The following is a 14,652-nucleotide window of genomic DNA, read 5'->3' on the forward strand; positions in this document are numbered from 1 at the left end:
ACCAGAAAATAAATAAATAAATAAAATAACTAAAACTTAAAAAAATTATTTTAATTTATTAAAAAAAGGTTATTTGAGGGACTTCCCTGGCAGTCCAGTAGTTAAGACTTTGCCTTCCAATGCAGGGGGGTGTGGGTTCGATTGCTGGTGGGGGAGCTAAGATCCCACATGCTGCCCGGCCAAAAAACCAAAATGTAAAATGGAAACAATATTGTACCAAATTCAATAAAGACTTTGTAAATGGTCCACATCAAAAAAATCTTTAAAAAAAAAATAAAATAGGTTATTTGAGTCCAGTATCCAGCACTAATTTGCTTTTCTTTAAAATATAATTCATTCCTTTACTATTATGGTAAAATTTGGACCTAGTTCATATCTTCTCATATCTGTACTACTTTGTGTATATGGGGTCATTTTTAGAAGAATGACATGGTTTCTTTGAATTCAGTTCCACATTGAAATGTGGATTCTTCCATAAGTGATAATTCTAAGAGTACATCAGATATTTGAATCAAAATCACAAGCATCTTTTGAATACATATTGGATGAAAGGCACTTTGGTATAATCAGTTGACCTGTGTTGGTTGCTGTAAGAGAGGAAGCATGGTATAAGGACAGGAGTATTGGGTTAGGATTGAAACTACATTGATACTAGTGCTAGCTATTTCAGCTAGTATATAAGTGTATACTAGCTGTATACTATACACTAAAATAGCTATATGCTAGTTATGTGTTTTTTGGACAGAGATCATGGCTTTTTTAGCCTCACTTTTCCCATTTGTAAAGTGGAGATAATGAGGTCTTAAGAAGTCAGGCAAGACAGATTTTTATGCGGATCAACTGAGATAAGGTGATAACACTTGGTAACATGTGAGTAAAGGTCTATTTATATTAATAAAAGGTGGCATTATTTTAATTTTTTTCTTTTTTTTGGCCGCGCTGCACGGCATGTGGTATCTTAATTCCCCGATCAGGGATTGAACCCGTGCCCCCTGCATTAGAAGCGCAGAGTCTTAACCACTGGATCGCCAGGGAAGTCCCAGATGGCGTTATTTTAAAAAGAGGTACTAGGGACTTATTTGAATCCTATCCTGTGGCAAAGATGAAAAATTCAAATGACATTTTATGTTTTTGGTTTTAATTTTAAAAATTGTTATTAAAGCAGTAGTTGTTTAACAACTTTTTTCTTTTTTTAATTTCAATACCAGTATATGCTAATTTAAAAATTTAATCAGAAATTATATAGAGTAGAACCCCCCCCTTCATATACAAGTGGCATTAAAGTATTTTGAAGGGTAAAAAAAAAGGACTCTAAATTCCACCATTTTTACATAGTTTTATTTCATTCTTATTTTTGATTCTAACCATTGCATATTTTTAAAACAATTGTATTAATCTGAATGAGTAACACTAGCTACTATAACAAGTACCACGAGTCTCTCAGTGACCTGACATAATAAATTTCTTAAACACTAAGTTCAATGTAGGTGTTCTTTTTCCCAATAATAGTTATAAGTATTTATTAAGAAGTAAGGAAATCTAGACTTAAATCTAAAGTCTCCCAGTTCTTGAGCAGCGAACGATAGCTAGAAAGCAGGCTTTTCACAAGTATAATCAATTCTTTAATTTATTTGCTTTTCAGTTTTCACTGGAAGGCATAATGTGGTTTGCAGAAGCAGACAAATATTTATTTATTTATTAGCATTTAAACATATTATCTAATTTATTTATTTTTTAACATCTTTATTGGAGTATAATTGCTTTACAATGTTTTGTTAGTTTCTGCTGTATAACAAAGTGAATCAGCTATATGTATACATATATCCCCATATCTCTTCCCTCTTGTGTCTCCCTCCCACCCTCCCTATCCCACCCCTCTAGGTGGCCACAAAGCACAGAGCTGATGTCCTGTGCTATGCGGCTGCTTCCCACAAGCTATCTGTTTTAATGTAGGTGTTCTTTATCAGATATTGGCTTGGCAGCTGTCTTCTAAGTGGTGACTCAGGTATCCAGGCTCCTCCTATTTTGGAATGATGCTTCTGGTATGGCAAGAGCAAGGGATTATTTGAGGGAGATTTTTTTTTTTTTTTTTTTTGCGGTACGCGGGCCTCTCACTGTTGTGGCCTCTCCCGTTGCGGAGCACAGGCTCTGGACGCGCAGGCTTAGCGGCCATGGCTCACGGGCCCAGCCGCTCCGCGGCACGTGGGATCTTCCCGGACCAGGGCACGAACCCGTGTCCCCTGCATCGGCAGGTGGGCTCTCAACCACTGTGCCACCAGGGAAGCCCGAGGGAGATTTTTTTAATGGAAATGGTCCACATGAATTCCACAACATTCCATTAGCTGTATATCAGTTGCATCATCCTTTTTAGATGAACAGGGGACTGAGAAATGTTGTCTTCCTATGTGTCCAGAAGAAAAATGAAAGTTTGGTCACTATTTGTCCGAAGGGTGTAAGCATTTTTGCAGATCTTAATGCGTTTGGTCTGCTGCTCACTAATTGGTTTTATCACTAGTAATATATGACAGTGCCAGAGTACTTCCTTGCTCCATTGTTATCTCTGATAATAGTTACTAATATTGAACTTGGTACATTTTAGGTATTTGGTAAATGATAGCAATTATTATTGGAATTGTAATGTTAACAAGCATAATCGTAGTTTCCAAAAAGAGTAGTCATGGGACTGGTTGATGACCATGATGTTGAAAACTTGTCTAAGAGGGGACTTCCCTGGTGGTCCAGTGGGTGAGACTCCATTCTCCCAATGCAGGGGGCCCGGGTTTGATCCCTGGTTGGGGAACTATATCCTGCATGCATGCTGCAATTAAGAAGTCCGCATGCCGCAACAAAGATCCCGCATGCCACAACTAAGACCCTGCGCAGCCAAAATAAATAAAAATATAAAAAAAGGGAAAAAAACTTGTCTAAGAGATACGATGAAAGCAAAGTGATTTTTTTTTGTTCCTGTTTGTTTTTTTTTTTTGTCTTCTTCTCTAGCTCTGTTTATTTCTTGAGCTTAGAAGTTATTAAGGACTGTTTCTTGAAGTTATTTCAATAAAATGATTGTTAACACAGGGAATTGTTGGTTTCAGAGCACAGGGAAGTCCCGTGTCTAGTAGTGGTATTGAGTCTGTCACTAACCGGCAAGCCGTTTGGCTAGGGCATTTAGTTCCTCTTGCGTGCCGTTAGCTAATTTATCTCTAAAATGAGAGGACTGATGACTTCTGAGACTTCCTACTGCTCCAAAATGTCATGGTTGAATGAAGTCTATTATGTCTTCTTTTTGGGCCCACATGTTATGCTCTATAACTTTTAACTACCATAGGAGGAGCCAGGAAGCTCTTTCCTTAGTAAACTAATTAATACCACCTTATGTTCTTGGACCTGTGATGATAAACATGAATATTCATTGCATGATCATTATGTGGCCCTTGGTGTAGGATGACCACGATGGAAGGCCTCTGGGCTTTTCTTACAAAGCCACCTGTACCACCTGTCTAGTGGCATCATTTCTCAGTTTCAAAAGAAGGTTTTTTTTTTAATTAGAAGAATATCTGAAATGCTGATTTCTAAGTTATTCTTTTATTTCAGCTGAATTCACAGGACAGCGTAAGAAGTTACATGTGAGTTTTTTTGATTTTTGACAATTTTTTAAATCCATCTCTTAGGAGATGGTCTATTTTTCAGGTAGTTCAAATCGAGCACCATTTATTACATTCCCAGAGAACAAAGCCTTGTGTTAATGGATGAGGAGCTATGTTCTAATCCTGGTTCCCTCTTAAACTTGGAAGTTGTGTAAAATCAAGTTTGTTCTTCAGCCACAGTTATTTTCTCACCCATGAAATGTGAGCGCCTGTCCTTTCCTGGAATACCAACCAGTTATTTTGAATACATTAGAAGACAACCTCTGTATAATCCAATTTGGTGATCTCATGAATGTCTCATAGTTTTAAATATCACTTATCACCCTAACAACTCACAAATGTATATCTTTAGCTTCAGCCTCCCCCCTGAACTCATGCTCCTGTATTCAATTGCCTACTCTACATCTCCATTTGGAGTCTGGTAGATACCTTAAACTTGATATATTCAGCACTGAGATTCTGATGTTCCAGCTCTGATCTACCTCCTGTATTCGTCCTTTTATCAGAAAATGACAACTCTGTCCTTCTATTTCCTTGGCCAAAAACCTTGGAATCATCCTGGATTGTACTCTTTTATATTCCACATTCCATCTTTCAGCAAATGCTTTTGGTTCTTACTACCAAATTGTATCCATAATCTTTTCCCTTCTTACTACCTCCAACCACTATCATCTCTTGCCTGAATTTGTTGAAGTAGACTTCTAACAGGTCTGCCTGCCCACTCACTCTTTCTAGTGTGATCTCAACCTAGATCCTATTAAAATCAAAGTGAGGTCATGTTATTCCTCCCCTCAAAACCCTCCAGTGGCTTCTCATTTCATTCAGAGTAAAAGCTAAAGTTCTTTTGGTTTCCTAGGCCTTTCATGATATGGCCGTCTGTGACCTCCTTCTACTCTTCTAGCTGTCTCTGTTCCCACCCAACTGCCCTTGTTGCTGTTCCTTGAATTCATCAAGTTGACTTCAGTTTAAAGGCCTCTGCACTGGCTGTTTCTTTGGCCTGGGCACTCTTTCCTCCTGATAGCCACATGACCAGCTCCTCTGCCTTCTTTCAGGTCTTAAATCCAAATGTTTTCTCAGAGAAACTCTCCTTGATCACTGACTAACCCCTTTTTAAAATTGTGACTATTCTCCTCTCTGTCTTTTGTGCTTTATTTTTCTCCACAGTACTCCCGATTGTCTGACATAACTGTATGTTTAATTATTTGGCTAATGCGTGTCCTCTTCACTAGAATGTAAGCTCCATATGGGCAGAAATTTTTAGGTCAGTTTTGTTCACTACATTATTTCCAGTACTTGGAACAATGCTTGGCACAAAGTAAGCCCCCAAATATTTTCATTTAACTTTTTGACTAGCTAATGCCGTACATAGTTCAAAATATATGTAAAGGTTTATATTAAAATCTTCCTTTCACCTGACCCATCTCCCTAGTTTTTCACCCCACCGTTGTTTACCTTTACTGAGATTCCTTATGCAAATGCAAGTAAAAATAGTACCAAATTTGATATATATATATATGTATCTGTGCCTTGTATTATTTTATTTTTTTGCGGTACGCGGGCCTCTCACTGTTGTGGCCTCTCCCGTTGCGGAGCACAGGCTCCGGACGCGCAGGCTCAGCGGCCATGGCTCTCGGGCCTAGCCGCTCCACGGCATGTGGGATCTTCCCGGACTGGGGCACGAACCCGTGTCCCCTGCATTAGCACGCGGACTCTCAACCCCTGCGCCACCAGGGAAGCCCTGTGCCTTGTATTTTTTACTTAATATAATTTAGATGTTTTTCCATATTATTTCGTAGAGAGCTTCTCTAATTTTCTTTTGTTTCTTTTTAGTTTTGCATTGAACAGATGTACCATAATTTATTTAATTGGCTCCTATTGGTAGACATTTAGGTTGTTCCAGGCTTTTGCTATACACAGAGTACTGCAGTGAACAATTTCATTGGTATACATTATTTTGTATGAGTGCTAGTATGGCTATAGGGTAAATTCCAAAGAGTGGAAGTGCAAAGAGAATGTGTACTTAGAGTTCTGGTAGATATTGTAAAACTGCCGTTGTTGACATTCCCACTTGCTAGGTACAGGTACCCTTTTTCCCACAGCCTGACCAACAGACTGTGCAGTCAGACTTCTGAAATTTTGCCAATCTGATAGGTGAAAAATAGTTTCATAGTAGAGTTAAAGTTTGTATTTCTTCTATTATGAGTGAGGTTGAGATACTAAAAAAGCATTTGTTGAATAAATGGAATGCTGTACAACAGCCAAAACATGCCATTGGAACCATGTTCTGCAATCTCTCCTTGCTTTGTTTGTTTAGGTCTTAGCATGGATAGAGAAGCATTTGTATCTAATAGACCCTTTCATGTAGAGCTAGTCTTGGATGATATCTTTTTGAAAATTTACATTCTTTTTGAAAATTTACATGTCTAATAGTTCTGCTCAAGTTGAGTTAATAAAAATTCATAGAATTGTATTAATAAAAATTATAGCTTATAAAGTATTCACTATTTCATTTGAGCCTCATAACAGCCCTGTTATTTTCTAGGTGTCATTCTCCTTTGAAAGGTGAAGAAACTATGGCCCAGAAAAGTTAATTGACTTGTCCAGGGTCAAGCTTACACATGGTACACTGGGGGACCGAACTATTTTTTTACTCTAAATTTTCCTAAATTTTCTATTCTGTTGTGCGCCATGCTGCTAATTTCATTGACAATAATGTAAGTGTAACAGAGTGATAGACAGTGTAGGCCCACATTTAACACTTTAGAAATTACCTCAGACTCAGTGATTCCTTTCCAAACTGTATGGCTCCTTTTTTGACCTCTCTCTATTTAAATTAGCAAGTCCATTTTGAGGATCTAATGGAGAAGGCAAATTGTTTAGTTTCATTTATATATACAGTTAATCAGCAAAGTTTTGGAAGAAATAATGATGCTGTTCATCTTCTTAGAGCTGGAGATGCATATTTTGGGGACTGTTTAATTTAGACACTTTATAGATTAAGCTGAGGAATTCTCTCTCACAAGGAAAGAGGAATATCTTAATTTTTTTTCACTGATTTTATAAGTGTTACCTACTTGCAGCAAATTCAGACAATACAAAAATGTATTAAGTGAAAGTACCTTGTAATAACAAACAACACATTTTTAGCACAGTCTTATTTTTTTCTAATAACATATTTGGTACATATAAATTAGAGTATATGTATGCATATTAAAAAAAGAACATATATATATATATATATATATATACACACATACATACATATGTACATTTATGTAGTCAATTTATGATCGGCATTGGTGAACCATTTGGGAAAAAATGAAAAGAATAATACTTAGGGTTGCCTAGTGTTAAGTGGGGTTGTAAAATGGTACAACATTTTTAGAGAACAGTTTGGCAATATCTGTCAAATTCAAACTGTATTTTTCCTTTTATCTTGCAATTTTACCTCTAAAAGTTTATCTTACAGATTCAAGTGTCTTAGGGTATATATCTTTCAAAGATTATTTATAATATTACTTGAAATATCCAAAAATTAGCAGTAACTTAAATGTTCATCAATAGAAGTTTCCTTTTAAAAACAATTAGAATTATCCCTTCTCTTAATTAAAATAATTGTGCAAAATAGAAAAATTAGAAAACTGCCAAGCAAAAAATAAAAGTAAGCAGCCCAACCCTATCACCTAAAATAAATGTTGTAAACATAATTGTAAAACTTTTGATCCTGTTGTAAAATCTCTCATAGAACCTGTTTTTTTCACTCATTGTGACTATCTCACCACAAAATAGAATGATTATCCTTATTATTATTAATTTTTTAAGGGAAGATAAGCATAAAGTAGTGTAGATGGTATGTTTTGGAAAGAAACATTTTAACCAAAAGAGCTTGCCCCTAAGAATTTTATATCCAGGTCCACTTTTCCTTTACTGCTTGATGGTTCCCAAGCTTCAGTCCTGTGGACTACTTCAACAAGTTTCACTGTCTTCGAGTTTCATCTATAATGCTACATACTTAACATATTTTTAAAAGTTCAATATGTCTAAACTCATGTCTAAGCATAATCTATGAAGTTGTTGATTCAAGAAAAACTTTATTGAGTGCCTACCCTGTGCCAGGAATAGCTTTACATGCTGAGGAGACAGCAGTTACACAAAATCAAATGTTACTGCCCTCATGGAGCTTACAATTAGGGATTGGATAGATGAGACATACATTTCAATATGTTAGAAAAAAATAAAGTTTGTTCATGTATCACCTAAAATGGTCTCATATATCAGTGGTATGTACATCACCCTTGGAAAATATTTCCCTATAGCAACATAAGGATACAGGGTCCTTGTAGGCTCTGCATTGACAGAGCACCACGGAAGTGACTTCGGCAGGGTCAGCAGAGGGAATGTTGGAGGGTTGTTAAGAATGTCTGTCTGTTTTTGTGCCAGTACCACACTGTCTTGATTACTGTAGCTTTGTAGTATAGTCTGAAGTCAGGGAGCCTGATTCCTCCAGCTCCGTTTTTCGTTCTCAAGATTGCTTTGGCTATTCAGGGTCTTTTGTGTTTCCATACAAATTGTGAAATTTTTTGTTCTAATTCTGTGAAAAATGCCAGTGGTAGTTTGATAGGGATTGCATTGAATCTGTAGATTGCTTTGGGTAGTATAGTCATTTTCACAATGTTGATTCTTCCAATCCAAGAACATGGCAATGGAACAGGATAGAAAGCCCAGAGATAAACCCACGCACATATGGTCACCTTATCTTTGATAAAGGAGGCAGGAATGTACAGTGGAGAAAGGACAGCCTCTTCAATAAGTGGTGCTGGGAAAACTGGACAGGTAGATGTAAAAGTATGCGATTAGATCACTCCCTAACACCATACTCAAAAATAAACTCAAAATGCATTAAAGACCTAAATGTAAGGCCAGACACTATCAAACTCTTAGAGGAAAACATAGACAGAACACTCTATGACATAAATCACAGCAAGATCCTTTCTGACCCACCTCCCAGAGAAATGGAAATAAAAACAAAATTAAACAAATGGGACCTAATGAAACTTCAAAGCTTTTGCACAGCAAAGGAAACCATAAACAAGACCAAAAGACAACCCTCAGAATGGGAGAAAATATTTGAAAATGAAGCAACCGACAAAGGATTAATCTCCAAAATTTATAAGCAGCTCATGCAGCTCAATAACAAAACAACAAACAACCCAATCCAAAAATGGGCAGAAGACCTAAATAGACATTTCTCCAAAGAAGATATACAGACTGGCAACAAACACATGAAAGAATGCTCAACATCATTAATCATTAGAGAAATGCAAATCAAAACTACAATGAGATATCATCTCACACCAGTTAGAATGGCCAACATCAAAAAATCTAGAAACAATAAATGTTGGAGAGGGTGAGGAGAAAAGGGAACACTCTTGCACTGCTGGTGGGAATGTGAATTGGTACAGCCACTGTGGAGGTTCCTTAAAAAACTACAAATAGAACTACCATATGACCCAGCAATCCCACAACTGGGCATATACCCTGAGAAAACCATAATTCAAAAAGCGTCATGTACCAAAATGTTCATTGCACCTCTATTTACAATAGCCAGGAGACGGAAACAACCTAAGTGTCCATCATTGGATGAATGGATAAAGAAGATGTGGCACATATATACAATGAAATATTACTCAGCCATAAAACGAAACGAAATTGAGCTATTTGTAATGAGGTGAATGGACCTAGAGTCTGTCATACAGAGTGAAGTAAGTCAGAAAGAGAAAGACAAATACCGTATGCTGACACATATATATGGAATTTAAGGAAAAAAAATGTCAGGAAGAACCTAGGGGTAAAACAGGAATAAAGACACGGACCTACTAGAGAATGGACTTGGGGATATGGGGAGGGGGAAGTGTAAGCTGTGACAAAGCGAGAGAGTGGCATGGACATATACACACTACCAAACGTAAAATAGCTAGCTAGTGGGAAGCAGCCGCATAGCACAGGGAGATCAGCTCGGTGCTTTGTGAGATGAGTGTTCTTTCCACAGTACTACAATGGATAATTATTGGAGATGTTTGAGAAAAACAGAGAGTATAGAATTGGCTGTAGACAATGGCAGTTGGTAAGGGAGAATGAACTCTGAGTTTTTAAGGGCTTACCTTAGAATCTGGGGTAAAAGGAGCCAGTAAGGGAAAAATCACTAAATTAAATCTTAACAGATTTTGACCTTTCTTTACTAATGTTTTTTTCCCTTTAAAACATTTAATTTAAAACAAGAAGGTCCTACTGTGTGTAGCACAGGGAACTATATTCAATATCCTATAATAAACCATAATGGGAAAAGAATATGAAAAAGAATATGTATATATATGTACAACTGAATCACTTCGCTATATACCGGAAACTAACACAACATTGTAAATCAACTATCCTTCAGTTTAAAAAACCTTTTATTTAATCATTATTTCTATTTTAATTTAAATTTTTGCAGATAAATATATGTAGAGAATAGATCCCTTGAAAATGTTTTAAGTGTTTTTACTAGAGCATATGTTAAAAAATTCGTTGGATTAAGAGTTAGTGAGCTTATTTTCTTCCATGTCACTTATTGTTCTTTTTCTTCTTTTCCAGAATTTTATAGGAGTGAAGTGATTAAGAATTCCTTGGTAAGTTGGCTTTTTGACAGGTACATATGACTAAGCCTATAACTCCTATTTTAGAAAATGCTGAGACATAAAATAAGTTGGGGCTTCCCTGGTGGCGCAGTGGTTGAGAGTCCGCCTGCCAATGCAGGGGACACGGGTTCATGCCCTGGTCTGGGAAGATCCCACATGCCGTGGAGCGGCTGCACCCGTGAGCCATGGCCTCTGAGCCTGCACGTCCGGAGCCTGTGCTCCGCAACGGGAGAGGTCACAACAGTGAGAGGCCCGTGTACTGCAAAAAAAAAAAAAGAAAAAAAAAAAAGTTGAAGTTCAGTTTTGGTGTTATGATAATTCTACAGTTAAATCTTCTGCTCAGTTATTGCTTAAATCTTCATTGATTTGTTCATTGTTGTATCTCTAGTGCTTAGAGCATGCCTGGCACAAAGTAGGTGCTTGATAAATATTTGCTGAATGAAATGATATTTTTTCTGTTAAAAACTTGTGTGTTTTTTTAAAAATCATTCTATAATTTTGTCACTTCTATTACTATTGAGGTTTTGAAAAAATAATTAATTAATTAATTTTATTTTTGGCTGTGTTGGGTGTTCGTTGCTGCACACCGGCTTTCTCTAGTTGCGGTGAGCAGGGGCTACTCTTTGTTGCGGTGTGTTGGCTTCTCATCCCGGTAGCTTCTCTTTGTTGCAGAGCACGGGCTCTAGGCACGGGGGCTTCAGTAGTTGTGGCACATGAGCTCAGTAGTTGTGGCTCATGGGCTCTAGAGCGCAGGCTCAGTAGTTGTGGCGCACGGGCTTAGTTGCTCCGCGGCATGTGGGATCTTCCCGGACCAGGGCTTGGACCCGTGTCCCCTGCATTGGCAGGTGGATTCTTAACCACTGCGCCACCAGGGAAGTCCCCTGTCGAGGTTTTTGACTGTTTGACTTACCAAACATCATAAAAAATGATACCTTTGTATATTGTTGTTAAGAATTTTATGTCTAGGGCCATTGCATAGGCTCCTTCCACTTGTTTTTTGGCGATAGCATTGCTCAGTTAGAAAGTTGGAAATGTCCTACTTTTGATAATGGGTACACTAGATATTTGCATAAATGGCTCAATTTATTTGGCCATGTTGATAAAAAGAAGACATTTTTGGTACTGATAATATCCTTTTAACAGTCCAAGACCATCCTGGATTTGGCCCCTGTCCACCTTTTCAACCTCATCTGCTAACAGTTTTCCTCACTCATTGTGTTCCAGGCTTACCTCATTTTTCCAGTGCCAAACTTGTCTTGTTCCTTATGCCGCAGCACCTGTTTCCCCTCTTCTTCACTTGGCTGAATACTCCTTTGAAGTCTGAGCTATGTCACTTCAGCCAGGCCTTCTATGACTATTCTATCTAAAGTAATTCCCTTTCCACTCTTTTTTACATCACACTGTTTTGTGTTTTTTTAGAGCATTTGTCACTGTTGGAAATTCTTGTCCATTTATCTGTTTATTATCTGTCTCCCACCTACAAGAATGCAAGTTTTATGAGAGCAGGAACCTTGCCAGTCTTGTTCTCCTCTGAAACCTTAGAGTCTAGAATATTGCAGATGCTCAGTGAATATTTGTCAGATGAATAAATGGATATCAGTGATGTGTTATATTTACAGAATCCTTTTACATATGTTGTCTCATTTTGATCCTTAGAACAACTTGTAAGGTAGAGGGGGTAGATCTTAAGAAACTGACATCCAGAGAGACTCAGTGGTTTTTGCAGAGTCACACAACCGAGGGACCAGAACCCCAGGTCCAGACCTTCCATCTTCAAGTCTCTACTACTCGTTCCTCTTCATCAAGCTGTCTTCACCGCCCAGCTTGTGGGATCTTAGTTCCCCCACCAGGGATTGAACCTGCGCCCTCGGCAGTGAAAGTGTAGAGTCCTAACTACCGGACCACCCGGGAATTCCCTATATAGGATTTTTTGTTTCAATTTAAATCAAGAGATACATTTTAAATGTCAGACTGAGCACACTGTAGTGCAGAGATACATTTTAAATGGCAGACTGAGCACAGGTAGTGCCAACAGTGGGCCTAGCTCGAAAGAACTGATACTAAGAACAACTATTTTTAAGGTTGTGCATTTAGAGACAGTGACACCTGATGACTGCCACCTGGTGGTCAAAGAGTGTAGGACCTTATTCATTTTAACATTTCTAAAGTCAGAATTTATCTTACAGTGGAAGAAAAATGCTTGTTAGAATTGATGCTAAATTGGAATACGTTAGATGGTAATAAATATAATGGAGTAAAATAAAGCAGTATAATGGAGTATCTGGCAGGGGTGGTTGATGAATTTCTATGGCAGTCACATAGAAGATCTCATCTGAGCAGACACCTGAAAAAAGTGAGGGAACATACTGTGTATCTAAGTGGGGAAGACTGTTTCAGGCCAAGAATCAGGAAAGTATGAAGGTAGGAGTGTACTTGAAGTTTTTAAGGAATGGCTAAGAAGTTAGTATGGCTGGAGTGGAGTGAGTGGTTTGAGATTGTGCTCAGCAAGCATGACAAAGACAGGGGTAAGGGAATTGAGGATCAGGGCAGCAGAGGAATGACCTGGGGGGACAGCAGGTGATAGTCAAGGGGTGGGTGGCATGAGGATGAGATTTTGGGAGGTGACACAAAATTGGAAGCATCTAGTGGACAAGGACCCACAACTTACTCATTTTTCTATTTTCCAATGTCCCTAGCACAGTGAAGTCCAGTAAGTATCTACTGCAGTAACTGGAATAATCCACCGTTGATAGGCTGGATGGTAGAGATGTGACTCCAAATTATATGTCAGAGTCCTGATTTCTTCTCAGATATATTTAGCATAGAACGATTAATGGTGAATGTATAATTTGACTTTTTAATCTCTGGCTTCAGCTAACCATACCCTCCAAACCATTTGTTAAATTTTGGGAACTTTTTTTTTCTTTTTTGTTTTGGTTCTGGGGGAAGTTAGATCCTTAATATTATCGAAGGGCCATTGGTTAATTTAAACTAAAATAATTGAAGCAATAAGAATGGAAGTAACTAAATTCTCTCAATTGGATTTTGTACATACACAAAAGTAGAGGTGAATTGTGTAATGAACCCACATGCACCATCTTTAACAATTATAAAGTTAGTTATTAGTTTAGTTTAGTTTAGTTTTGTTTTTACAAAAAAGGAGTTTTTACTTTTATTAGAAAATTAAAAATCTCGTGGTGGGAGGAAGAAGAGTGATAGCTAGTTCGTATGTGTTTTGAAATATCTCTGTATGTGTGTTTCTTTAATAAACAATTAACTATTCACTTGTGATTCAGGTAGTTTATTGGATGCATTGTATATGTTGTTTCTCATCCTGATAGCAACGCTGCAAGGTAGGAGATATTCCTGTTTTATAGTTAAGGAAAGCAGGGTTCAGAGAGGTTGAGGAATTTACTCTAGGTCGCAAAGCTGGTGGTGACTGGTAGAACCGATGTTCGAGAGCTCGAGAGCCCTGCTCTTTCACAGCACTGTGCTGCGTCCATTACATCAGTGATGGGCCTTATAAGTGAATAAACAAAGTTCTAGAGCAGCGGTCCCCAACCTTTTTGGCACCAGAGACCAGTTTCTTGGAAGATAGTTTTTCCACGGACTGGGCGGTGGGGGTGGAGGGGTGGAGGGATGGTTTTGGGATGATTCAAGTGCATTACATTTATTGTGCACTTTATTTCTATTATTATTACATTGTAATATATAATGAAATAATTATACAAGTCACAATAATGCAGAATCAGTGGGAGCCCTAAGCTTGTCTTCCTGCAACTAGATGGTCCCATCGGGGGTGATGGGAGACAGTGACACCCGAATGTTGCTTATGTGTGTTGCTCATGTCCAGTCTACTCCATAAGATGCAGCTTAATTGTCACTTGCCATTCACTGACAGGGTTTTGATATGAGTCTGCAGGCAGTTGATTTATTATGGTCTCTGTGCAGTCAAATCTCTCTGCTAATGATAATCTGTATCTGCAGCCGCTCCCCAGCGCTAGCATCACCGCCTCAGCTCCACCTCAGATCATCAGGCATTAGATTCTCATAAGGAGCGCGCAGCCTAGATCCCTCGCATGCGCAGTTCACAGTAGGGTTTGCGTTCTATGAGAATGTAATGCTGCTGCTGATCTGACAGGAGGCGGGGCTCAGGCAGTAATGTGAGCAATGGGGAGCGGCTATAAATATAGATGAAGCTTCACTTGCTTGCCCGCTGCTCATCTCCTGCTTTGTGGCCTGGTTTCTAACAGGCCACGGACTGGTACCAGTCTATGGCCTGGGGGTTGGAGAGCATGTATTTTTAGGGAAAGCATGTGACAGAGTTATCA

At 38.2% G+C, this 14,652-nt stretch overlaps 1 protein-coding gene across 3 annotated transcripts in view; it reads left to right on the top strand.

Annotated features, from left to right (window-relative positions):
* Nucleotides 1-14,652, top strand: part of UVRAG (UV radiation resistance associated) — a 317,503-nt gene that overhangs the window by 26,793 nt on the left and 276,058 nt on the right. For all 3 annotated transcript variants that reach the window (XM_079928279.1, XM_079928281.1, XM_079928282.1), the window contains exon 3: nucleotides 10,278-10,312. In XM_079928279.1, the coding sequence (XP_079784405.1) occupies nucleotides 10,278-10,312 (35 nt within the window). The remainder of the gene's footprint in view (nucleotides 1-10,277; nucleotides 10,313-14,652) is intronic.

The sequence above is a fragment of the Stenella coeruleoalba genome, assembly GCF_951394435.1.
Source record: "Stenella coeruleoalba genome assembly, chromosome: 8".
In the NCBI taxonomy this organism is placed as follows: domain Eukaryota; kingdom Metazoa; phylum Chordata; class Mammalia; order Artiodactyla; family Delphinidae; genus Stenella; species Stenella coeruleoalba.